Genomic DNA, 26,104 nt, shown 5'->3' with positions numbered 1-26,104 from the left:
TTCCAGTCTGTATGCTTGCATTTATGTTTCTTGCTGCTGCACTGGCTAGGAATTCCAGCTTGATGTTGACTAGGAGTGACGGGTGTACGGGGCGTGGTCGTCTCTGCCTTATTCGCAGTCCTAGGGGGAAGGCACTCCGTCTTTCACCATTAAGTGTGGTGCCAGGTGTAGGGTTTTCCCAGGTGCCCTTTATCAGGCTGAGGAGATCCCCTATTACTTCTAGATTGCTGAGGGTGCCCACTTTAATTCTCAGTTGGCCCTGAGTCAAGGCCAAGAGATTCTGGAAGGAAAAGGGAAACACAGCCAGTTCAATGGTGGTTCAGATTCTGGGATTCCTCAGTCCATCTGCTACCACTTCTTTTCCAGAGACCTCAAACAGCTGCTTAATGCATCCTGTCCAGACTGTTGCGGAATTCAGTGGGAGAGACAGTGTAAGCATGTGCTCGCTCCATCTTATTCAGAACTGGTACTCTTGAGTCATTTCAAAGTGAAATATGGAAAATTAATCTGTTTATTCAGTTCTATTAAAAATACGGTTTTTTTTAAAGTGTCTAGGATCCGAAGATGAGTTAAATTAGACCTTTGTTTGATGGCTACTCTTATTCTTATTTACCTGGTGAACTCCTACTTGTTATTATTCTAAATCAATTTTTAATTTTTATCAAAGTAATAAATGTAAATAGTTTAATAAGTCAAATAGTTCTACAAGATGTATAACAGAAAAAGCAACCTTGAGCTCCACCATCTTCACCCCCAATTCCCACTCCCCAAAGGTAGCCAGCTACTTCAACTCTGTTTACTATGTCTCTGCTATTTACCATCCTATTTCTAGGTAGTATTCTTATATTCTCTTTATTTTTTTATTTCAGACATTGTCTATTGACTTCCTACTATAAAAGCTGAGGATTATCTCACCTCTCTCACCTTGAACACCCATTACTATTTCCCTTCCCTTATCCTCCTAATAAAGTGCTAACATAAACTTTGGTTAAGTCAATATTAATTGTTTATTATTGCTATATATATATGGTAATATATTACTATATGTAGTAATAGATGTCACTATATTTCTAATTATAATAATACATATTATTATATATTTATTACACTCTTACTATATATAATTTTTCATTTTCCTCACTTATATGTACTCTTTACTAATTCTTAGCTCTACTTTATTTACCTATTGCTAATTGTTCCCCAAATTCCCCAGCAGAGCTGTAAACTTCCCTCAACATTGTTATCCTATTACATTACCCATTCCTTTTATTCCCCTTCAAGATATCTGTTCTTTCTGGGACCCTGCTTTCCCTCTTTGCTTTGGAGTGGTTGTTTTCAGGCACAGCTGTCATCCTAGAACAACATCCTTTTACGATCATACCAGGAACTACCTTTGTCTCTTCCCTGGCTAAAATGATTCTTTCCACTCTTCCTCCCTCTTTCTTGATTTATTCCCTCCTTTTGTTGAGAATACATCATGCAGTAGCTTTCCGAGAAAAAAAAAATTAAAGTTTTTTTTTTTGAGATTTGCATATTTAATAATATTTTTAGCCTACCCTCACATTTGATTAATAGCTTGGCTGGGCATAAAATTCTAGGTTGGAAATAATTTTCCTTCTTTCCTTTTTCTTTTAGCTTCCAATGCTGCTGTGGAAAAGCCTAATGCCATTAGGATTTATAACACATTTTATATAACCTGTTTCCTACTTCCCCCAACTTAGAAGCTTTCAGCATTTTCTTCTGACCTACAGGGTTCTAAAATTTCAAGTGGTTATGCTCTGGGGTGTAAGTATGAGTATGTGTGTTTTCCACTTGTTATATTGAGCATCTGGTTTTTAGTTTAATGCAATTTTCTTAAATTACTTCTTGGGGTCATTTCCTGTCCTTTCATATTCTCTTTCTGGAATTATTGATCAGGTAAGACTTATCTTCTTTCTTTTACTTTCAATTTCTTTGCCTTTTGGGAGAGTTCTCTGATGTCCAGTCTTTTCTGTTGAATTTATTTCTGCTACCACTTTTTAATCTCCAAGTGATCTTTCTTATTCTTTGATGCCTGCTATGTTAAAACAGTCTCATGTTTCATTTTATAATATTTTCTCTTACCTCTCTTAGAATATCAATTGTCACCTTGTGAAATGTTTCTAGATTATTTCTATTTCTGTTCATTTGTTTTCATTTCCATCTTTCATATGAGGCTATACATTAATATTTAAGAATAAGACATTAAAAAGTAGACTGAAAAAATTTTTTTTCCTCATTAGTTAAAAAAAAAAAATATATATATATATTTTTGTATAAGAGCAGGGCTTGCCAACAAGTGGGTCTTTGTGTAAGGTTACTAGGGAGAAACTTCCAAATGTCAGCATCAGAAAGGCTTTTCTCTTGGGCATGTCAGTGTCTAGAAAGGATTTTTCCAGTCTCTTGTTTAAGGGGTATAAATATGGATGCCAGCTTCATGAGCTCTAAATAAGGAAAGCAGAGTTTCACTTTATCTTCTTATTGGCTACATGGTCTCACTCTGGTGCTTAACTGTGCAAATCTCCACTGCAGCTTCTGTCTCTCGCAAGGATGGAGGCGAGCCGGCTGCCCAGGTGCATAAGACAGAGGAGAAAATCTGTATTTCTAAATGGCCTCAATACGGGCCAAATTAATCTTCTAATTTGCAATGCCGCCCTGAATTCTAACCTTTGGAACACGGTGCCTTCCCGCCCCGATACTTTATGGGCTTCCACAGAGTAAAGCTTGCGTCTTGCTGGCTCCCCGTCTGAGGAACAGTTTTTAGTTCTCTCCAGTTGCTAACTCAGTCAGCCACCCATGTATTTTCCAGTCCTCCAAAGTGTTGTTACATCTCTTGTTCTCTTTGTCCTTGTGATTTTATACCTTTTTTTGACCCTCTATTGTTCTCTTACTGGGATTCTGGCAAGAGGTAAAACTAACCATGTGTATTTGATTTGCCAGGAATCCTTTCCCCTTCCTTAAAAAGCAGATTAAGGTATTATTTTATCTTGGAACTCCTTCCAAAGAAAGAGTTGTAATTCTTTGCTGTCCTCCGATCCTTTAACCACCTTTCCATCACTTTCTTCACCACGCTGCACCATACTTTATTTGGTTATAGCTCTACTTGACTGTAAGTTCCCTGACTCTGTATTTGTCTCTAATTTCTTTCTTTATCCTAGCAAGTCTAGGTGATCAACAGATGTTAATTAAATACATAAATGAAAGAATGAGTGGAGCTATTCAAAGAGAGAGGTTAGAGATGGCACTTGTGGCCTGACCTTGTAAGGCAAGAGAAAATAGAGAGAGAGCCATTTTTAGAATGTTAGAAGGAGAGACAAATGAACACTGCATAAAGAAAAACCAGGAAAGGCAGCTCCAAATTTGGCTTGCTCTTTACTGTTCTCACGACTCAGGCTGAGGATGATGTATATTTTGCTGTGTGTTTTTCGGTCCCGTTCTAATTTGTCTTTTGCATGAGACTAGGCACTCTAACCCTCTGCTGACCTATCACTGACTTCCTGCTTTTCCTCATGCAGACAGGTTCAGGCACACATCTTTTTTTGAATTCCTTTTTTGGGCCTGACCAAACCTTTTCTAAATAGGATTATAAACAAACCTCACTCCGAACACTAAGATAGATGACGAATTATGTAACTCATTGGGTCATGACTTAATATGAGGTGTTTGGGTAACACCGCTTCCTTTTAATTTGGCTTTGTTTCCATACAAGCGTTAAAGAATTTTATAGCCTAATATGAGCTAAATTCTACATTTCTAATTTTTATTGGTTTACTGAATACTTTGTGCCAAATATGAATGCATTTCATCTGTACATCAACTTTGCAAGGTATGATGGTATTCTCTTTATATCATGATTGGAAAATGAGGATTAGAAAGAGTAAGTAATTTGCCGAAGATCATATAAAAAAGTGATACGTGGGTTTGAACCTGGGTTTGACCACTGCAAATTTTATACTTTTAAACAATAGGCTATACTGCTTATGAACAAAATTATAATTTTATCTATAAATGTAAGAGCAAGGTTTTATTTCTATAACGATTGTGATGTGTTGATTATATGTAACTATATATAATGAGCTTAGAACCATAAAAATCTAGCGCCATTGATTGTCAACGTATGCATTGCATTTGCCATCTCAGTTTATAACTGATACATTACAGAATTTGTTTTCTTATACTTTAAATAAACATTACTAAAATTGCTTCTTTACTTGCTGATTATATTGTTAAACAATATGCAATGAGGATATAGTACCAGATAAAATAATGATAAGGTTTGTCATGAGAGAAAGGAGTTGAAATATTTCTGCTGCTGAGGATTTGAAAAGCAACTTCCTAAGGTAGACCTTTTCTAAAACGTAAAAGCTAAATGATATTTCTATTTTTAATATTACCCCAAAACTCTAATACCCACAGTTTTCATAATTTATAGGGTTATCTTTTTTTTTGTTGGATATGCACAAAAGTTTAATGAAAATTCACAGCCTCTCTAAACTTGTAAGCTTGTTGACTTGCTTGTCTCGGTGAGGTGGTGGCTGACTTAATTTTAGTTATATTCAGCAATTACTGACAAATTTGTGATCCAGGAGAAGCATTCCTTCTGGAGGAATGTAAAAATCAACTGGCAATTTCCTTCTGAAATAGCTTGTAAGGAAGGAGGCCCTTATGCACAAACTCACAAGCGCATTCCTACTTGAGGACAGACTTTGCTCCAATTCTTTGCTCCAACCAAATTCTTGGTTCAAGAAGAGCATTGCCAGTCTAACTGGGACAACTGCAGGCTTCAACATCTCCCAGAGATAACATGACCCCATCTTATCTGTGTTCTCGGTATCTCTTTCTCTTTTCTTTTGCCTTTCTCTCTTCTTACCCACATTTCCTTTGTCTTATTTCTGAAGGACCTCGCGGTTAGGCTAACTGTCATAATTCTTCTTGGGGAGTTAGTTAAAGGCTTAACCAAGCCAGCGGCATGCTGGAGCCAGATTATACTAGTTTGCGGGAGATGCTTGTTAAATATTCAGAAATCCTGTAAGCAGACTGTTAATATTTGGTAGCTTTAAATCAGCCATGGAGGGAGAAGTTACATTTTGAAAATTGGCAAACATTATAACCTGCTCCCCACCCAGAGAGCTGGTTTATCAGCACACAACTGGGTATTACACTCTTGGGAAGATCTTGCATTTTCATCAGGTACACCTGAAAACCCTATTCAAAATCTAGGTTCCAAATGAATGTCTGTAGCTGCCATTTCTCCAACAGGAACAAGCAAAGGAAAACTTGTTAGAGTCATTGTCCAAGTGTTACCACCGAGGCAAACAGCCAGACCATCTGAATGAAAACCTGTTCTACTGACACATCACTAAGAGATATGGTGGAAAATTATAAAATTGAAAAAAAAAAAAGCATTGCCTTTCTGGTCCAAAGATTCCCAAAGATATAAATATGAATAACAGTCCTATAAAATGTGTATCATTCTACAACAATGAGCCATTAAATCAGACTGTTAAGTATTTTAAGAGTTACTGACCAAAGCAAAGAGTGAGGTATAAGAGTGGACTGTGCTTCTTAAAAAGAACAAAGAGTTGTAAACCTCCACAGAGGATCTGGAGATAATGTAGACTGTAGAGTGAAAAACTAAACTTACTAACAGAGTATTGATTTGATAATCTAGTGGTTTCCAAAACTGAAAGTTGGCCTTAACCTCTTACCAAGATAATAAAAAATTATTATCTGTTGAACTTGTGGCTAAAGAAAAGGCCAGGCCTAGTTACCAAAGTACAGCAAACTATATTTACTCATATTCCTAAAATAGTGTCTTTAAAACATTAGTGGTGCTTAATATAAACTAGTTATCTTTTCTATGTATTTTTGTCTATGCTTCTCTTTACTTTCAAATATTTACTGTATCTACTGTTTATCAAGCACTATCTTAACTATAAGAATGAGTAAGTTCCAGTCCCACACTGTTTCAAAGATTTTATAAATTTTTAAAGTGTATAGTTAAGAAAGTACTATTCAAAGGCCTCAAAGACATTCTACTAGTAATACATGAAGGATTTAATTTCTGATTAGTTTATTGTAATTAGACAATAACATTTGAAAGCTTTTTGCTACCATAAGAATAGTCACCAGGAAAGATACCCCATGCTCCTGGATGGGAAGAATCAATATAGTTAAAATGGTCACACTGCCCAAGGCAATCTACAGATTTAATGCAATCCCTATCAAATTACCCAGGACATATTTCACAGAACTAGAACAAATCATAATCAAATTTATATGGAACCACAAAAGACCTAGAATTGCCAAAGCATTACTGAAGAAAAAGAAAGAGGCTGGAGGAATAACTCTCCCAGACTTCAGACAACACTACAGAGCTACAGTTATCAAGACAGCATGGTATTGGTACAAAAACAGACATATGTACCAATGGAACAGAATAGAGAGCCCAGAAATGAACCCACCAACTTTTGGTCAACTAATCTTTGACAAAGGAGGCAAGAACATACAATGGAATAAAGATGGTCTCTTCAGCAAATGGTGTTGGGAAAACTGGACAGCAGCATGTAAAGCAATAAAGCTAGAACACTCTCTTACACCGTACACAAAAATAAACTCAAAAATGGATCAAAGACTTAAACATAAGACAAGATACAATAAACATCCTAGAAGAAAATACAGGCACACATTATCTGACATACTCAAAAATGTTCTCCTAGAACAGTCTACCCAAGCAATAGAAATAAAAGCAAGAATAAACAAATGGGACCTAATGAAACTTACAAGCTTCTGCATAGCAAAGGAAACCATAAATTAAACAAAACGACAACCTACGGAATGGGAGAAAATTTTTGCAAATGAAACCGACAAAGGCTTGATCTCCAGAATATATAAGCAGCTCATACGACTTAATAAGAAACAACCAAAGAACCCAATCCAAAAATGGGCAAAAGACTTAAACAAGCAATTCTCCAAGGAAGAAATACAAATGATCAATAGACACATGAAAAAATGCTCAATATCACTAATTATCAGAGAAATGCAAATCAAAACTACAATGAGGTATCACCTCACACCAGTCAGAATGGCCATCATTCAAAATTCCACAAATGACAAATACTGGAGAGGCTGTGGAGAAAAGGGAACCCTCCTACACTGCTGGTAGGAATGCAGTTTGGTGCAGCCACTGTGGAAAACAGTATGGAGATTCCGCAAAAGACTAGGAATAGACTTACCGTATGATTCAGGAATCCTGCTCCTGGGCCTATATCCAGAAGAAACCCTACTTCAAAATGACACCTGCACCCCAGTGTTCATAGAAGCACTATTTACAATAGCCAAGACATGGAGACAGCCTAAATGTCCATCAGCAGATGACTGGATAAAGAAGATGTGGTATATTTATACAATGGAATATTATTCAGCCATAAAAACTGACAACATAATGCCATTTGCAGCAACATGGATGTTCCTGGAGAATGTCATTCTAAGTGAAGTAAGCCAGAAAGAGAAAGAAAAATACCATATGAGATCACTCACATGTGGAATCTAAAAAAACCAAAAACAACAACAAAAAATACAAAACAGAAACAGACTCATAGACATAGAATACAAACTTGTGGTTGCCAAGGGGGCGGGGGGTGGGAAGGGACAGACTGGGATTTCAAAATGTAGAATAGATAAACAAGATTACACTGTATAGCACAGGGAAATATATACAAGATCTTGTGGTAGCTCACAGCGACAAAAAAATGTGACAATGAATATATGTATGTTCATGTATAACTGAAAAATTGTGCTCTACACTGGAAATTGACACATTGTAAAATGACTATTACTCAATAAAAAAATGTTAAAAAAAAAGAATATGAAAAAGATAAAAAAAATAGTCACCAGGAGTTGTATTCCATTACATACATATGCTGCATCTTCTTTATCCATTCATCTATTAATGTGCACTTAGGATTCTTCCATATCTTGGCAGTTATAAATAATGCTTCCATTAATAGAGGGGTGTATGTATCTTTTTTAATTAATTTTTATTTTGTGGTTGGCTTTATTCCTTTGGTAACTATGTACGTTTAAAAAGCTAAAGCTCAAAAAAAAAGCTAAAGCTCTAAATGTTCTTAGAAACAATGAACAGTACATATATATAAATTAAAAAATACTTGCAGTATATTGTGTATATGTATTTCCATGCAATATATTGTATATGTGTAGTTAAATTGTAACAGTTCTACCTAATAAAACTGAAAAATGAAAAAAAAAAAAAAGAATAGACACCAGAGGATTTTTAGAGAAGATGATTTGATTGAGGTAAACTGTGGTGTAGCTTTAACAGCCTCTTGGGAGGAATCCAAAGGTAACTAATTAAAAATATGAAAACTGTGTTTATAGAGAATACTATAAAACTGAGTCAGAAAAATTTTGCTTATAATTAACCTGTGCTTCTGAAAATATGGAGTTGAAAAGTAGTAAATATGAATGTGTAATAATGGGCTATAGCTGTTTACTATCAGAAAAACACATGTTCCTATCAAAGTATGTAAAATTAATGAATGCGTTTTATATGCAGCTCAATAAAAACCTTCCTGCAAGCTGGACTCATGAAGGAAAACTGTCAATGAATGCATTAAACGAAAACAAAAATTCAAAGCAACAACAGCGCCAAAGCTAATACCTCTCGAAGGCAGAGATGCAGCAAAATCACACAGGAAGGTGACAGAGCACGTAACTGATGTCGTTTATCTAATTCTTCTTCTCCTGATACCATGCACAGGAAGCAGGGAACGATGGGAGCCCTTGAGTGGTGACTGGCGTGGCAGGTTCACTGCTGACCTAAGGGAGCATCTCACGACCAACAGGAATCACCCCAAATGGGCATGGGTAAACCTCCCATACCAGCAGGTCTGAGGCTGCCTCAAACTACTGGGTGTAAACCAGGCCTTTTAATTTCCATAATGTCAAGTAAGTCCATTTGGCCACTAGATGGAGATCAGGTTACTCTGCCAGTGACAGGGAAGCTGCTAGCCGTCAGCAAGCGATAAATGTGGTGCTAAGAACCTATTCTCTTTTCTCCATACTTCTATGGAAAGTATTTTCTCCCAAATCAGGAGCAGACCTATGTTGAATAAAGGGTCCACAAACGAGGAACAGGTTAAAGGATCGACTAGCTGTGTGGCTGCAAAAGACACACTTTTACTTGTTATTACCATTGCCCTGGAATGATTCATATTTAGATTTGGTTGTGCAAACTACTTGTAAATAACAACATGAGCTGGCCTAAATAAAAGCAATTAAATATGCTGTCTCATTATCTGCCAAGCAGTGAGAAGGAAGAGGAGAGATGTGACCAAAAATGAACACAATGGCAGATTATTTGGACAATGAATTCTGTCTGTTTAGACATAAAGATGTATGTTCATAACTCGGTTTGAGTATGTTTATATAAGTATATATTTTCAATATCAACAAAGTGGATCAAGGAACATCAGAGATGGAAAGAGAATGTTAGATAACATCTATTCTAATTTTCCGAATGGAACTATCACTCAAATCTGAATTATGTGACTTTATTACTGAATAAGTCTTATTTCTATTATTGCTGAACTCTGAACTGGAGACATAAAATTATACACTTCCCAGGAGGTGTTTGGTTTGAGAAGGATCAGATATCGCCCTACATACTATAGCTAAACATTCTGATTATTTTTGAGATGTAAGATACTATATACCTGCTCATTTCTAACTTAAGAACTATATATGTTCACTCAACAATACTTACTCAGTTACATAAAAACAAATGAAAAATTGAGACAGTTAAAAGAAGAACTCCATTTGTTACCAAAAAGCTTCAATTTCATATACATGAGTATGAGCATTAAAAAAGCATGTTAATTGCCTACTGTGTGCCAATCACCACGCTAAAGAGCTGGGACTACAAAGATGCACAACAGATTCAGAGACGTCACTGGACAGAGAAGAGCTACATGGTTAAAACACACAGAAAGGTTAATTTTTGTAGCAGCAAAGACCAGTTATCAAAATCATGAGTAGCATTCTTTTTAAAAGTTCTATTGTGAAAGATAATTTAGGTCGCGAATCTTGCCCGTAGGGAAAACATGACCTTTGATCTCTAGAACACAGGAGACACTGAAATAACATATAAGAAATCCAAATACAACAGTATTTACTATTAGGCATCAATTACTGTAATGAAAAAGGAGCTTAATTCAAAGGGAGATGAAGGTAATCTTTAGAATAATAAAAGAAGCAGAACCATAGTTACTTAATTTTCTAATTAATGTTACGGATAACGACCAACGTTCAGTCTGCTGCTGTGACAGAGCCACTGCACTTAATGACATGGTTATTTTAGAGTAATGCGTTCATTTTAGCTTAATTAAATTAATATATTCATACCCTTTCAAAAGGATTTGAGGTTGCTGCCCTATACTGGTTCATAATTTTCAAAAAGTTCTGATAAGCTAGAAATATGTATTATTCATTCACAAATACATACATATATTTCTCACTTCTTTAAGGAAAATCACAAAAATAGCTGAATAAAATAGTAATTACTAATCAGAAATCAATAGATTAGTTTGTGGAAATTTCTTATCTTGTTAACTGGTTCTTTGCACAGCAACACAGTTGGCAGGAACCTACCTTTCTCTCTGCTGGATAAAAATGAAATGTAAACAGAGAAGTTTTCTCCTGAAGGTTAAAATGAATAAAAACTTTTTCTTCTGAAGAATAAAATAAATTACAAATAAAATAAATCCTTTTATAATACAGTTTAGTATTTTTTGTTTGTTTGTTTTGTTTTTTCGGGGGGGGTAATTAGATTTATTCATTTATTTAAAAAATTTTTTAATAGAGGTACTGGGGATTGAACCCAGGACCTCGTGCATGCTGAACACATGCTCTACCACTGAGCTGTACCCTCCCCTCCACGGTTTAGTATTTATGTGTACACAGCCTTCCTTACTGCTCACATTAGTTCCAGACAGTAACTAGATAAGGTGGTGACTGAGTCATTTCTGAAGTTGTGGAGTTTATTTCCATTTTGGTGACCTGTTCCCATCTTTCTTTCTAGTGCAGGGTTGGGTCTGCTTATTAGGACTGCTAAACTCCCCTTATCTGGCAATAAGGGAGTTGGTAAAAGATAAAAACCACACACACACATCTCTGTTGGATGCATAATTCTGCTTATCTTCTCTAGTCTAAAAGTTTTGGCCTTATAATAATACGCTGAATTTTAGATGCTCAGTATTTCTGTTTCCTTGGTAGCACGTGGCGATGCTGAAGACAGTGATACAAGTGAGAACAGATGCAAAGGTGGTACTGCAAACTGATTAAAGCTTAAGGCTAAAAAAATCAAAGTTGATGCTTGTATCTGCATGTTGTGAGGTAAGGAACCTATATATTTAAGCACTGACAGGCACAAAAGCACATTTTTACTATCCAGAAGGAAACATTTGTCTTTTTCTGAGTCCAAAAATTATTTTAGCTTTTTAAGCAATGACATTTGAGACACTGGGTGGGGCCAGAACTTTTCACGACTGCGGCATTTGGAACTAAATTTGTAACTGAATGTGTACCTTTAAGAGGTAAGGTCGAGTCAAGTGTTACCTGTATATGTCTGTCACCTTCTTGTCCAATCATGTTCCTCCATTCCATGAGTGACCGCTGCAGATGTTCAAGTCCAGTCTCCCAAAGCCTGACGCGACCTCCCATATCAACAGTAACAACGCCACCTTTGCCCCACTCAGCCAGCAGCACATCTGTGTCCGAAATAGTAGACAGCCACGTGGTATATGGCGAGAGAGATTCTGATCTGTAAAGGAAACCACAGTGTTCAACCACCTGGAAGTCCAGGTAATGAAGCTTGCTGAACATGATATGTTCATTACACTTGCTATAAAGAATTCTCATAGTAAGCACATTAAAGGATACGATACCAACAGATTTATCTGTAAGGAAAAAATATACAATTATTTACTGGTTATTTATATATTCCTGTATTTGTGGACCCCCCAGATGACATTAGTATTCATGGTCAGGAAGAAAGGAACTCTAAACCAACCCACAACCTGCACACCTGCAGGACTCACTCCTTAGGGGTCAGTGCTGAAAGTGGTGTCTTGTTTATGTGTTTTAGCCACATTTACATTTGATATTTTGCCTTTTTTAACTTGGAAAGTTATATGGATTTATAAGAAGGAATTTATATATTTCTTATTTATATATTTCATACATATTCATATTTCTGATATAGACAGTCACTTCTAGGAATGCAATTTTTACCTATAAGAGAGACCTGCATTCTTCCTCTATCTGAGTATAGCTCTCACTATACAAAAGAAACAGAGTTAGAATTATAAATTTTAATTACCAGCATTGGCTCTCTATAAATACAGCTGATATTTTTCGTATGAAATACATGGTCTAAAGGGATGGTTTCATTGGATAATAAAAACATAATAAACTGTCTGTAGATTTATGAAAACCACAAAACTACTACACATATTAGGCAAATTCTTATAATATACTAAAGAATAAATCAAGACTACTTTAACATTTTTTGCAGTCTCCCTTAGTAGATACGAAACAGAGTGACAAAGTCAGCTACTCTGGGACACAGCGGTCTTAGAAAATGTTTATATAAAGAGGACAATAACAGCAGGATGGGACCAAGTGTTCCAGAACTGCTTTGCAGTACTAGAAGGACTCAAAGGATATAACACTGGGCATAATACAGGATTCATCTCTTGGCGTTCTCTCAAAAAATGTTTGCCTTAGGAAAAGAATTAGTGGGCACAGATGATGACGTAAAAGGCTATTCAAGAATAATGAAACTTATCCACCTAAAACTCTGATGCTTGAAATTCTGCCACAAGCACTCAGGGTGTCTGATTCTATTGAGCACAGTACCTACTGGTTGCATATTTAATTTTCCACCAAGAAACTTTAAATTTATAAGGACAATTTCTTTAATATATTAACAAAATGCTGAACAATCACATATTTACTACAAATTTGCACACCAGATCTAGAATCTCTTCTTCACCCTTTTTTTTTTTTAATAAAAAAGCACATCCCCCTACACAAAATAACAAAGTCTTTAAGGAACACAAAGAATTATAGCAGAGTGAAGCCCAGATTTATATACAGCCACACATCAGAGCTAAGTAGTGTCATTTTACAAACGGAAATAATACAAACATTTGAGGAATAATGCTCAAATTTTACTGAGGGCGACAGAGACGTATTCATTTTGGCCCTGTGGTTACATATAGTTTTCCTGTATTTTCTGTTATTTGAGGTTAGCCATCAAATGGAAAATTCCTGCTATCTAGCAGATTGCTAAATTTAAGCAACGAGCAACAAAACTGAAATCCAGATGGGTTGTTCCCTTGGATTACACAGATGCCAAAAATGGCGATAGTTAATCTCAAGAGAAACTCAGGATATACTGACAAAGAACAGGCTCTAAACACGTGGCACTGGAAATCTGACAAGTCCAAATTGAGATGTTCCGTAAATGCAAAATGCATACTGGGATTCAAAGATTCAGAGGAATAAAGAAATGCAAAATACCATTAATTTTTTTATATCGAATACATGTCAAAATAGTAATACTTTAAATATAATGGGTTAAAAAAGTATTATTAAAAGTATTTTCTTTTCTTATATTTTTTTACTTTTTAAACGTGGCTACTAAGAAAACAAAGTCACGTGTACAGGTCACGTTCTATTCCTATTGGACAGCACAGCACCAAGTGAAGGAAGTGCGCTGACCAGCTGGCTCTGACGATATACAGCTGCTCTTCCAGACTTATTTCCAGGGCAGGTATAACATGGTTCACACAGGAAGTTAAAAGGGAAAAACACTGAAATCAAAAGCTAGGGCCAATGGGGAGAAATTAAGAGAAATATTGAAAAAAATCATCATGCTCTAGAAATTAAAAAAAAAAGTTGTTCTTTGCTTTTGTTACATGAACCAATAGTATATTTTAATGAGCATACAATTAACGTAGAATAAAAAATTTCCACAAATGACGAAAATCCATTTTTCATTAAACTGACATATTAAAGATGTTCCCAGAAGGCACACTTGTATATGTTGGAACAAGTACATCTATTTCTTTGAATAATGCTTTTGTTATTCATGTTTCTTGAACCTGACGAAAGGGTCCTAAGAAATGAAACTGGGTTTCTGGGTAATTTTGTACTGTTCATGCTGAGTGATTTTCTTCTGGGGTTGGAGTGGGTCAACAGGAGGTCTGGTGATGTCTGGGTGACTGACAAGTTCCAGGGTCCCTGGCTTTCCTCTGACACTGGAAGGTTCTCCAGGCTTCCTGCCCTTGATTTCAGGTGAGGCTTTCACCACTGTGTCATGATGGCTCAGTCGCCTGGGAGGAAGTTTACATGAGGAGGGGATGTGACATCAATATAGACAAAAGCTGGTGTGCACTTAGGTTGAGAGAGGGAAATCAGGCATGGATGCATCCAGAAAGGGATGCACTACAGGTGAGGACTCCTGTGTTTCTCAAGGAAGAGATGGAGCATCACTGTTTCTCCTTTCATATCCTTAGTCCAGCTGGTTTGAATTCTTTGCTTCCACCACTGGACAATAATAAAAGCAGCCAATGACAATGAGTTTCATTCCAAATCTCTGGAATCCTTTGGCTAGTGTATGGTCTTCACAACTGCAGATGCACAGTGACATCTTTAAAAACACTATTAAACAAATGCTATTTAAATTTCTTTGACAGTTGGAATACATTTACCTCGGAAAACTAATATCTGAAGTTCATAAATAGAAAAATTTTTTCGCAGTACTAAAAATGCTGTTTCCAAAAAATTTATCATTAGGACAGATCCAAAAAGAGAAATGAAGGCTTGAAGGCTGTTAGACTTATACCCATGTAACATTTGAACATTTTTCCAAAATGAAAATAAAAATGGCAGTAAAAAATGCAGAACAGCAAGATATAAACCAACTGTAACTTAAAAAAAAAAAAAGAGCTTGCTATTTAAGGAAGCAAAAAAAGCACACATTTATTCAAGGTACTTGGTAAGAATTCACTCATTTTTTATCTGACATACAAGCTAAGAACAAAGGTGAAAATGGATTACCCAGGAATAGGGACATATCGGAGTTTCTTTGATTGGAGATCAGTGACTTCTATATAGCCAGCTGTTTGTGGAGGGGTAACATCTGCAAACAAGTCAAGACATGAGCTGAGTGTTAAATTACTGCATGATACAAAAACAGGACACAAAGAAAGCATGAATGCTGCTAAAAGTGGAATGAAATTATCAGTAGCCTAGAGCAGAACCCTGAGACCCACGTGACAAGGTCCTGGGCCGGCCAAGTCCAGCTTCAAGGCTAGACTCTCAGAGTTATGTTTTTGTTAGGGGAAATACAGAGACTGTCAAATGGATGCCTGCTTGTCTGTGATTCTTCGCTGTCCGAAAATTACCCCAGTTCTTTTCACTTTCTTTGATGGAGTCCCAGGATGGGTCAACGGTTTAGCACTTATCGTTTATCTGAAGACAGTTCATCATTTGAATTCTGTTTTTCCATCCGAGGAAGTCACAATGATGATGGTATAACATCATGGAATCAGCACCCACTTTGAAATCAGACTGGCCTGGTAGAAAATCCTGGCTCTGACATTCCCTAATTGAGTTTTATGCTGGTCAGGTTAGTTATCTCTTGAGACCTGCCTTCATCATTTCTGAAATGGGGATAACTCAGACACTCAGCATCTGAGTATCATCAACATTATTCACCCCCAATCAGCAGTTGCTCAATCCACAGTGGCTGTGACTATCAGCCCTGCAGACAGGAGAAGGTGAGGTGAGGATCAGGCAGTGGGGTGAGGACTGTGGGTCTTGGAGAATATGAAAAGGTGGGGAAGGGGAGGGTGATGACGTATGTGGGCCAGAGTCCCCAACCCCAATTCTAGAGTCGTTTCCCAGCAAATACCAGGGGTCTACTAACTTTTTTCCCAAAGCCCTGAGTGCCACCATCCCCCTTATCCTCACCAGCTGCCACCACTGCATCAAGACCTCTGCTTTAGTCTATATATAGTGTCTGTAACACTGACAGCAACAAGGACCTAGGATTCCTATTTGAGAGATGAGGACGCTGAGACTCACAGAAGTCAGAGAATGATGGGACTTACTGAGAGAGTCATAGAGATGGCTTTCAACACCAGGCCTTTCTCTCTTCTGACTTTGAAATCTCTGCTCTGTCCACAAATCTACGTGGCCCCTACCTGAGCTGACCATAGGGCAACAATTTTAAAAACAGCCTTATTTTTACAAAATCTTGGTCACTACTGTCTCTTTAAAAAAAAATCACCCCTACAAAGAACTCATACGCTTAAAGATTTTTGTCTGTTGTCTCTTGTTATCATTTCTTTTTTTTAATTAAAAAACTTCTTTATTGAAGTACAGGCAGTTACAATGTGTCAGTTTCTGGTGTACAGCACAATGTCCCACTCTGATTAGGATGAGACGTCCAGAATGCTCACACTGAATTTACCCAATGTAGTTTACAAAAAATAAGAAAATCAGCATTTCATTTTGTATTTGCAGCCGAAGGCTTCTGAGTAGGCCGTCTGACAACCTCACTTTAACTCTTATTTATTCAACAAATGTGGTTGAGCTTACTCTGCACCAGACACAATACGAAGCACTGGGGACTGAGACGAAAGAGACATGTGTGGTTCCTGCCCACAGTGTACAGAGGAAGGTTCCCCTCAACTCTTTTTTTAATCGTTGTGAGCCGTTAGGGTCTTGGAAAGGATTCCAGGGTGGGAATCAGAGCCCTGGGGCCAGATATGAGCTGCAGAGCTAGGCAAGGCGTAGTCTCAGAGGCAAAGTGATCAGGAGGAAGGGAAGGTAACACCAGGGCCAGCAGAGGGTAAGGAAAGAGAGTCACTGTGGTCATCTGACCACCCAGCCGAATCAGTTGCCCCCAGATGGCCAACTGTATAAAGCCAACATGCCTATCATAAGTCACGCACCTCCTGCACTGGAAGTGCTGCCTGGGATGGACGGTCGGTCTTGGACAACGTTTTGTACCATGTATCATTTTGACAGTTCCTGCTGCTAGGACTTAACTAAGCAGTGGGCTGAATCATTTATAGACCCCGGGTTCTTTGCCAAAAATGACCAGTTACTGAAGCGGTTGGGGTGACTTGAACTGCCTAGCTAACCAAGTTTCATGTGGCTTGCCGTTTACACGCACTCTCTTTTTCGCAAGTCGTAGTATTAAGCTGAGCTACTGCCATCAGTGCTTTCAGACTGCCTGGGAGAGCCAAGTAAGCCAACTTATTTTGAAGTAGCTTTTTTCGACAGCTCTCTTTTCTTTCACTGTGCAAATTAATTCCACGGCAATAAAGAGGATGAGAACATGCAATAATGGCTGTGTCTATTTCAGAAGAAAGCAAGAATTTTACTCCTCATGTTAAAAAATGTTTTCACGTATCAGAAAAGGCAATTTGTGGCTATAAAACACTTTATAAGAGTGGTGGTTATGGTAAGGGCTTGAAAAATAATCAGAATTGATGTTTACTGATTTGAAGATGAAGTCAGCTCAGAATACATGATTGAATTAAGGAAATGAAAACGTGGCCAGATTTCCCTTCAAACTTAGCCAAATCCTTGTCTATTCATTTTAAATGTTTCGACGCTGTAGAGAGGATGGAGGCTCAGGAAATTTCCATTACATTTATAATCCAGGTGGATTTTGAAGATAAGTATAAATTATATTTAGGGATTAGTTCACTAACGATTAAAGAGAAGTCATTGCCTCAGTGTTTAGCACACAGTTCCCGTGAAGAGTGGGGACAGCTTGGATGCACGGTGCCAAAGTTAGGAGGAGGTATAAAAACTGTCAGTCAAAATAACTACGAGCAATTTCAGAGGGAAGGGGAAGTTATACATAAAAAATTCACTCCTTCAAGCAATGTAATTTGATGTACATCTGCTAACTACTAAGGCTTCATGCACTCCTGCATTCACAGATTAAAAGAGCGATGTGTGCCCTGCAATCATGCTGATACTAAATCTTTGAATTTACTCACAGTTCAAAAAACAGTGTACAGCTTTCAAGCAAGAGTCATTATTTTGTGATTAAAGAGCTGAGGCCTGTGATTAAAAAAAAAAAAAAGCTAACATTTAACTAGAAGAAAAATGATTGGAAGAAAAGTGCAAATCTCTCCCCACCTGCATTAACCACAAGTTATACCATCTTGGTAAAAGCCACCAGGAGGGCAGCCTTTACGGCCTCTATAGATTTCTTTAATAAAAGGCTGATATGCATTGGTTCCCGACCAATCAGATGGTTGGATTCTATTTACTGCAAAAAATTAACTTAGTTTGAATTTTCATCAAAGATCTACATGCACACAGATTCAAGAGTCAAACAGGCAGAAAGAAAAAACTGTGCTGACTTCACTCCTCTCAGCCCTCATTTCCTGCTCCCAGAGACACTTTCAACTTTTCAAAGCTGTTTCTTTGTTATTCACCTTCATCTTTATGGTGCTGTCTTGATGTTTTCGTTTTTGGCATTATTTATTGACTTCCCACCATGTCAGATGAGAGTTTAACTCTTTTTCATATACCCTTCCTCCTACTCAACACCTCATTTTCCCATCCCCTAATATACTTATATGATAATTTTTGGTTAGATTAACATCCGGTACTTATATTAGTATGATTATACAAAAGCTACTTACAGCTAAGCTATGTCTTATAATAATATTATTGCTTTTTCTTTTCATGGAGTGAATAATCACGTTTTGTTGTTGGTTTCGTTTTTCATGTACTGAGCACAAATTCAGCTTCCAGGTATTTCCTATTGTCGACATTTCTAAATATGTTCAAATATATTGTTTTTATCCATTTGACTTTCTTCGAGGAATCTCTCCTGGAACTTTCTCACCTTTTCTAGCAGAAACTGGTCGACCCCTAGGTCTGTGCACAGCTAGCATCCTGAGATCTCCCTTCACCATTCTCTTAGGTATTTTTTTTTTTAATACATCCCACTTAAAAAAAATCTTCCTATGTGTCAGACACTATCAGGCACTTTATATACATTTGGAATCTTTAAGGAACACTACTTAAACAAATGCAGGGACATAAAACTCCCAGCAACCAAGAGAAAAATGGCAAAAGGTATAAATAGGCAATTTTCAGAAGAATCAATCACAGCACATAAAAAGATGCTCAAACTTACTAGAAATCAGGAAAATGCTCAATGAAAGGTCTGACCCCTACAAGAGAAGATGAGGATGGAGAGCATCCTTAGCTTTTCTGTTGCTGGAACAACTTTGGGTAACAACTTGGTAATTTCACTCTCAGATACATACCCTACAGACTCTTCACATATGTGCAAGGAGACAGGTACAAGAATACTTGTAACAGCAAAAAAAAAAAAAAAAAAAAAGAAAAAAACCTGGGAAGAACCTAAAGGTGTATCAACAAAGAAGAGATGAATAAACTGTCTTGTGTACAGCAGAGAAAATAAACGAGGTCGAGCTGTCAGTGTGCACAGTGCTGGAGAGTCTCCCCCTGACCAATGAAGGGGAGCAGGTTGTCACCACAAATGGGCCACTCTCCCAAATGAGGGTTATTTTGAGCTACTTTTGGGGGCAATAAAAAAAGTCCAGCAGATTCAGGAAAAGCTCTTTACCTCCCCCTCAATGGCCTAAAGGTACGCTGGAAAGAAGAACTGTACCAGGGAGAGAGCTGTTTCCAGAGACACCTTTTTAACTAAGAAACTTACTCACATAAAAGGGCACTTTCATTTTCTAAGCATCTCCTCTGCCTTCCTGTGAATGGCATTCCTCCCCTTTGTACCCCCATACCCCATGCCTTTCCATAGCTCAGGAGGTTACATAAGCTGCCTTTTGAGTCTTCCTATCTTTAGGGAATTTCCATTCACATGTAGTTTCTTCCCCTGTTAATCTGTCTTATATCAATTTAATTATTAGATCAACCAAAAAACCTAGAAGGGAAGAAGGGAACAATTTTCTACCCCTACCCCTAACTCTAGTCAGGTTCTTCTGAACCCTCCTTCCAATGAGGCCCTGACTTGGGGCTTCCATGTTCTCTGCATTGTCCAGTTTTAGCAAGAATAATGTTCAGTTAGCTTAACCAGAATCCTTCGGCCTCAATACCTGATGGGGTTCCTGATCCTCTACCATCTCCCGGGTAATATCTGATCACCCTGGCCTGCCTTCAGCAAGAATCCTGTTAGTCAAAATCCTCCCTGACCCCTGATTTCCTCTTAGTAATTTTCCATCCACTGTTCCTCACCAAAAAAACTGGAGGATCTATACCACCTGACTTAAAGACAAACTCTGAAGTAGCAATCAAGAGAGTGTCATATTAGTGAAGGGATAGACACATAGATCAATGGGACACAACAGAAAATCCAGAAACAGGCCCACATATGGTCAGTTGATTTTCCACAGAGGTCCAAAGGCAATTTAATGGAAAAAGGACAGTCTTTTCAGCAAATGGCGCTGGAACAATGGACGATCCCCATGCAAAACAGTGAGTCTCAAAACACACCCTGAATCATATAAAAAAAATTAACTCAAAGTGGAGTATAAATCTAAATGTAAAATCTAGAAACATGACATTTCTAGAAGAAAACATAGGACATTTGGCCCTTCACCAAAATGGGAGAAATGTTTGGAAAGCATGTATCTGATACTGGACTTGTATATAGAACATATAAAGAACACTCAAAAGTCATTAAAAGGAAAGCAAATAACCCAATTCAAAAAGTGGGCAGAAGATCTGAGGACATATATCACTAATGAAGACATACACGAAAAGATGTTCCCAGCATTAGCACTAGGGAAATGCAAGTTAAAATAATAACGAGATATCACTACCAACCTATTAGAATGGTGAAAAACTGATAATACCAAGTACTGGAAAGATGGCAGAGCAACTGGAACTTTCACCCACTGCTGACAGGAATGCAAAATGGGGTTGCCGCTTTGGAAAACAGCTGGGCTGTCTTATCACATGATGTAAAAATGTCATTTCTAGGAATTTACCCAAGTGAAGCAAAAACTTAAGTTTGCTTAAAAATCTGTGCACAAATGTTCATAGAAGTCTTAATAATTATTGCCTCAAACTGGAAACTACCCAAATATCTATCACCTTGCGAATGGATAAACGAACTGTGGTATATCCACACAATAAACTACTACATAGCAATAAAAAAGGAACAAACAACTGGTACACACAACATAAATGATTCTCAGATATATTATATTAAGTGAAAGAAGCCAGACTCAAAAGACCACATACTGTTTGATTCTATTCATGTGAAGTTCTGGAAAAGGTAAACCCATAAGGACAGAAACCAGATCAGTGGGGTTTGGAAGTAGGCAGGGGGCTTGATGGCAGAGCGGCATGGGGGAGGTTTTTGTGGGGAGATGGACCTGTTCTCTATCAGTTATAGTGATGGTTACATTTATTTGTCAAACTCACACCACTATACAAACAAGGTGAATTTTACTGTATGTAAACTGGACCTTAATAAGAACAAATGAGAACAATAAAATACTTGAAAAACATCACTCTGTCTGATGTGTGGGGAAAGACTGGAAGGTGGAACTCTGTCAGGAGGCTACTGCAATATTCTAGTTCAAGATGGTGGTGATTTGGATGCTGGCAACAGAACTGTAGACAAGTGGGTGGATACAGGGTACCATAGTAAGGATGCATCAAAAGGACTTGGTGATTGATGATGGCTTAGATGTGGAGGAGGAGGGAGAAGAAATATGGGGAATGACCCCCAGGTCATTCTGGGTGGATGACAGCACACTGAATTCTGGTATAGAATTTCTTATAATTCCTGGAGTGCTCTGTCAGGTCTCTGTACCTTTCACCCGGGGTCCTCTCTTCCTGGAACAATTCCTTCATTTGATTCACTCCCACTCACCCTTCAAGAGTCAGCTCATAATCACCAGTCTGGGTTGTAAGCTTCTTTGTGTTAACATATCACTTGTGAACACCCCTATCACAGCTCTGTACTGTAACTGTCAGTGCATGCACCCGATTCTTCCACCATAGAACATATTTTAAGGAAATGGTGATTTATTTGAAAGGAACTAACTCTAACATTATCATATAACCAGGACTTTTAAAACCCAGTAATTGATCATTATAATACATTTAGTATTATATTTATGAAGTCTATACTAATATAATGAATGTAAACACAGGACAATATATTACTACCACTATGAGGCAGTGGCTTAATGATGCAAAATTTTCATAATTATCCTTTATAGTGAAAGCCAGTGTGGTTCAGTAAGAAGAGCTGTAGCCTTGGACTGAAAGACTTTGGTGCAAATCTGGGATCTGCTGGCCACCGGTGGGGTGACCCTCTCCCCAGCAAGTTATTTTACCTCTCTGCGACAGTTTCCCTTCATATAAATTAGAGACTGCAATGCAACCAAAGATGACTTCTAACAGCAACTGCTACAATCACATACTGTGAGAAGTTTAGTGAAAACTTTCTGAGCACACATAGGTCTTTTAGCTACTATAGTCTGTTAGAATTATTCATATTTATAAATACAGTGTAATAACGATAAGTTAAATATCCCTACCATAGGCAAACTATCTCTGACTACCTTGATAAACTAGGAATTGGTAAGTTTCTTACCTTTTGGGTAGATATCTTTTAGAGGGACTTCTCCTGGGGGCAAAATTCTGACTATCTGATTAGTATCCAAAAGAGTCACACAATTGCTCTGTTTTGGAGTTCCACTTTTCTTCCTTCCTCCATAGAATGTTGTATCAGTGACCCTTGATTTATGCAAAGATGATGGCCTTTGCCAAGAATAAACTTCACTAGGTGACTAAAATAAAAAGAGAGAGGGAGAGATTAAAGTAAACTACATTCACAACTTTCAAAATGCAGCCCTTTAAGCAGATGCTAGTGATAAACTTAGACTTCAGCAACATAAGAAAGTCAAATTATTCCTAAAACTTTTTGAATTTGGCACAGAAGATAGCTGCTTCATCGATAATCACAATTTTCAGACAAGTGTGAAATACAAAACATGTTTTCTGTCTTGAAATGAATTATATCTAAACAGAGGGAATATAACAATATAGTTAATTTAAAAATAAAACAAACACCTAGTACACCCGCTGTCTGGCATAAGGAATAGTACATGACCAGTATTTCTGAAGCCTCTGGAGGGCCCCTTCCCAATCACCTCTCTTTCATCCTCCCTAAACGTTACCTCTTTTGGAATTTTGTGTTATTTTTTTCTCTTGCTTTACTTTAAATTTTTACCATATATGTATTTACCCTTCTCTACTCCAAGATCATATTCTCCCATGCATTCGCTAAACATTTCGAAGTTTCATGTTTCACATTTAATGCCTTAACCCATCAGGAATTTATGTTCGTGAGTGGTAGGGAGGCAGGGATCCTTTTTGAACGTGGATAGTTAATTGTCCAAATACCATTAACCTCTGCCCACCGATCAGCACTGCTATCATAAATCAGTTCCATGTGTGCATGCATCTGTTTCTGGGCATTTTGTTCTGTTCTACTGTATATTTTTCTACCTACAGGCCAACACCACATGGTCTTAGTTAATAAAGTTTCATAAAAGCCTTGAAATTTAGTAGGGCACGTACTGCTTTTTATTCTTGGTTCTTCTTCAGGAATGTCTTGGTTACTGTCTGCCCTTGCTCTTCCATAAACGTGTATGACAGTTGCATTTGCACTGCATCCTTGTCAGCACTTGGTATTGTCGGTATTTAATTTTTTTTAATTTCAGCCATTCTAATAAGTATTAGTAGCATCTCATCAAGGCTTTAATCTGCACTTCCCTAATGACTAATGATGTTGAACATCTTTTCATTACCATCTATATATCCTCTTTGGTAAAGTGTCCATTCAAGGCTTTTGCTCATTTTTTTCACATTTACCTCCCATTTGATTTCTATGTCTACTCAAATATATTGAAAACCGTGAGTTCACCCAAATACATCCAATTCTGATCCAACAACTACAGGGCTCATTCTAGTTTCCTTTCCTTCTGTATCTGTAACTCCCTTCTTTAACAGTGAGAAACCTAGACTTCATTATCCTTAACATATTTACTTTTTCGCTCGGTTCCACTGTAGGTGACTCATCTCCCATCTCCACCACTAACTCTCTCTTCCAGCCAAATGCCCTCCTCGCTCTGCTTGGTCCTGATAGCCCACACTGAGCTACGTTCATGCACTGACGAACTCTTCACATTACTTGGGTTTCCACATCCCACATCAGGCTGCCCCGTCATGGAGATGCCATCTTCATCCCGGCTGGACTTGAGTCCTGTCACCGCTGGTTACCCTCTCCCCAATCACAGATACCTTTCTCATTTGCTCAGGCTCTGACCTTTGACATCTCACACTGGGCCACTGTTGGCCCATATTTTATACTGGATTATTTATCTTCTTACTCTTGAGTTTTAAGAAATCTTTATATATTCTGGATACAAGTCCTTTGTTGGAAATGTGATTTGCCAATGTTTTCTCCCAGCCTACAGACTGTCTTTTCATGCTCTTAACAGTGTCCTTTTACAGAGAGGACGTTTTAAATTTTGATGAAATTCAATTTATCAAAAAAATTTTAATGAATCATGTCTAAGATGCTCAGTACAATGTTTAATAGAAGTGGTGATTGTGGCTATCCTTGTCTTACTCCTGATATGAAAAGGAATGCTTTTAACGTTTCACTGCTGAGGATGTTACTTGCTGTAGGTTTTCGTAGCCATTTAGTAGTAGGTTAAGAAAGTTATAATATGTTTATAATAGTTTAGGTGTCTCTGATAATGCTATAAAAAGTTAATAAGAGGCGACTTATCCATTTGTTGATGGTTTTAGGAAGAATCAAAAGAAATTCACAGAAAGGCAGAAAGGCACTGTGGTACAGTAGAAGGGATAAGGGTTTGAGGGTCAATCACCCTTGAGCTCAGACCCCAGCTCCCTTACTCATTATCTTTGTGGCCTAGGCAATATACTCTCTCTGCATCTATAAAACCCTGTGAAATTGTTGTAAAAATTAATTATCAAGTATGAAAGAGTTTAGAATAGTGCCGTGCCTGACTTCTGTGTTAGGGTCTAAAAAAATATGACTACTATCATAAAATGCTGAAAGGCTGTCTGAGTCTAATCCTTCATTGAACAAAAATTCACTGAACATCTTCTATATGGTGGGTACTAAATACAGGGGACAGAGCTTTTAATTTAACAAGGTCCCTAATCCTACAGTCTATAAAGGGTTTCTATAGGGTCAGTACAAACAGAATCTTATACTTAGCTTTCTCACCCTTTTTCTTTTTAAATTGAAGTACATTTGATTTAAAATGTTGGGTTAGTTTCTGGTGTACAGCATAGTGACTCAGTTATATATATATATTCTTTTTCATATTCTTTTTCATTATAGGTTATGACAAGTGGTTGAGCATAGTTCCCTGTGCTATATAGCAGGATCTTGTTGTTTATCTAATCTGTATATAGTAGTTTGTATAGTTTCTTACCTTTTTATGCTAACATTATATTTCTATACTAATTTCTTCAATCAAAACATGAATTTTGAGAATAGTTCTCCCTCCAGAAAAGTAGCTGAAGTATTTTTTCTACTGTTAGCAGCAAGCATTGTAGAAAGCATATTAAACACAACTCTTTCATCAAGGCTATGGCAGAAGCTGTATTCCAATAACATGTTTCATTTTCAGTTATATAATACTGTAGCAAATGCTTTTTACTTGATAATTAGGAAGACACATGGCAAAGTCCTAAGCCACATATTATCCTCTGGGTTTTGGATTTCAAAAGTCTTATACCCTGAAGTACTCATCATTCATTAACTACATTAAAATTTTGAAGTATGTGAGATTGGTGTACTACTAAGCAGAGCCAATATTTTTATCTTTAAATGATTCTATCATCCCAGCTAAAAGCTACAAAGGAAATTATGAAAATTAAATGTTTAATCAGAACACACGGAGCTATATCTGAGGTT

At 37.3% G+C, this 26,104-nt stretch overlaps 1 protein-coding gene across 3 annotated transcripts in view; it reads right to left on the bottom strand.

Moving 5' to 3' along the window:
- Window positions 1–26,104, bottom strand: part of VWA8 (von Willebrand factor A domain containing 8) — a 297,774-nt gene that overhangs the window by 82,530 nt on the left and 189,140 nt on the right. For all 3 annotated transcript variants that reach the window (XM_074378241.1, XM_074378240.1, XM_074378239.1), the window contains exons 35-37: window positions 22,739–22,934; window positions 15,163–15,244; window positions 11,653–11,857 (exon numbers count right to left, since the gene is read on the bottom strand). In XM_074378241.1, the coding sequence (XP_074234342.1) occupies window positions 11,653–11,857; window positions 15,163–15,244; window positions 22,739–22,934 (483 nt within the window). The remainder of the gene's footprint in view (window positions 1–11,652; window positions 11,858–15,162; window positions 15,245–22,738; window positions 22,935–26,104) is intronic.

Source organism: Camelus bactrianus, chromosome 14, assembly GCF_048773025.1.
Source record: "Camelus bactrianus isolate YW-2024 breed Bactrian camel chromosome 14, ASM4877302v1, whole genome shotgun sequence".
In the NCBI taxonomy this organism is placed as follows: domain Eukaryota; kingdom Metazoa; phylum Chordata; class Mammalia; order Artiodactyla; family Camelidae; genus Camelus; species Camelus bactrianus.
Note: the sequence above shows the minus strand (reverse complement) of the source record. Positions and strands in the feature narration are given on the sequence as shown.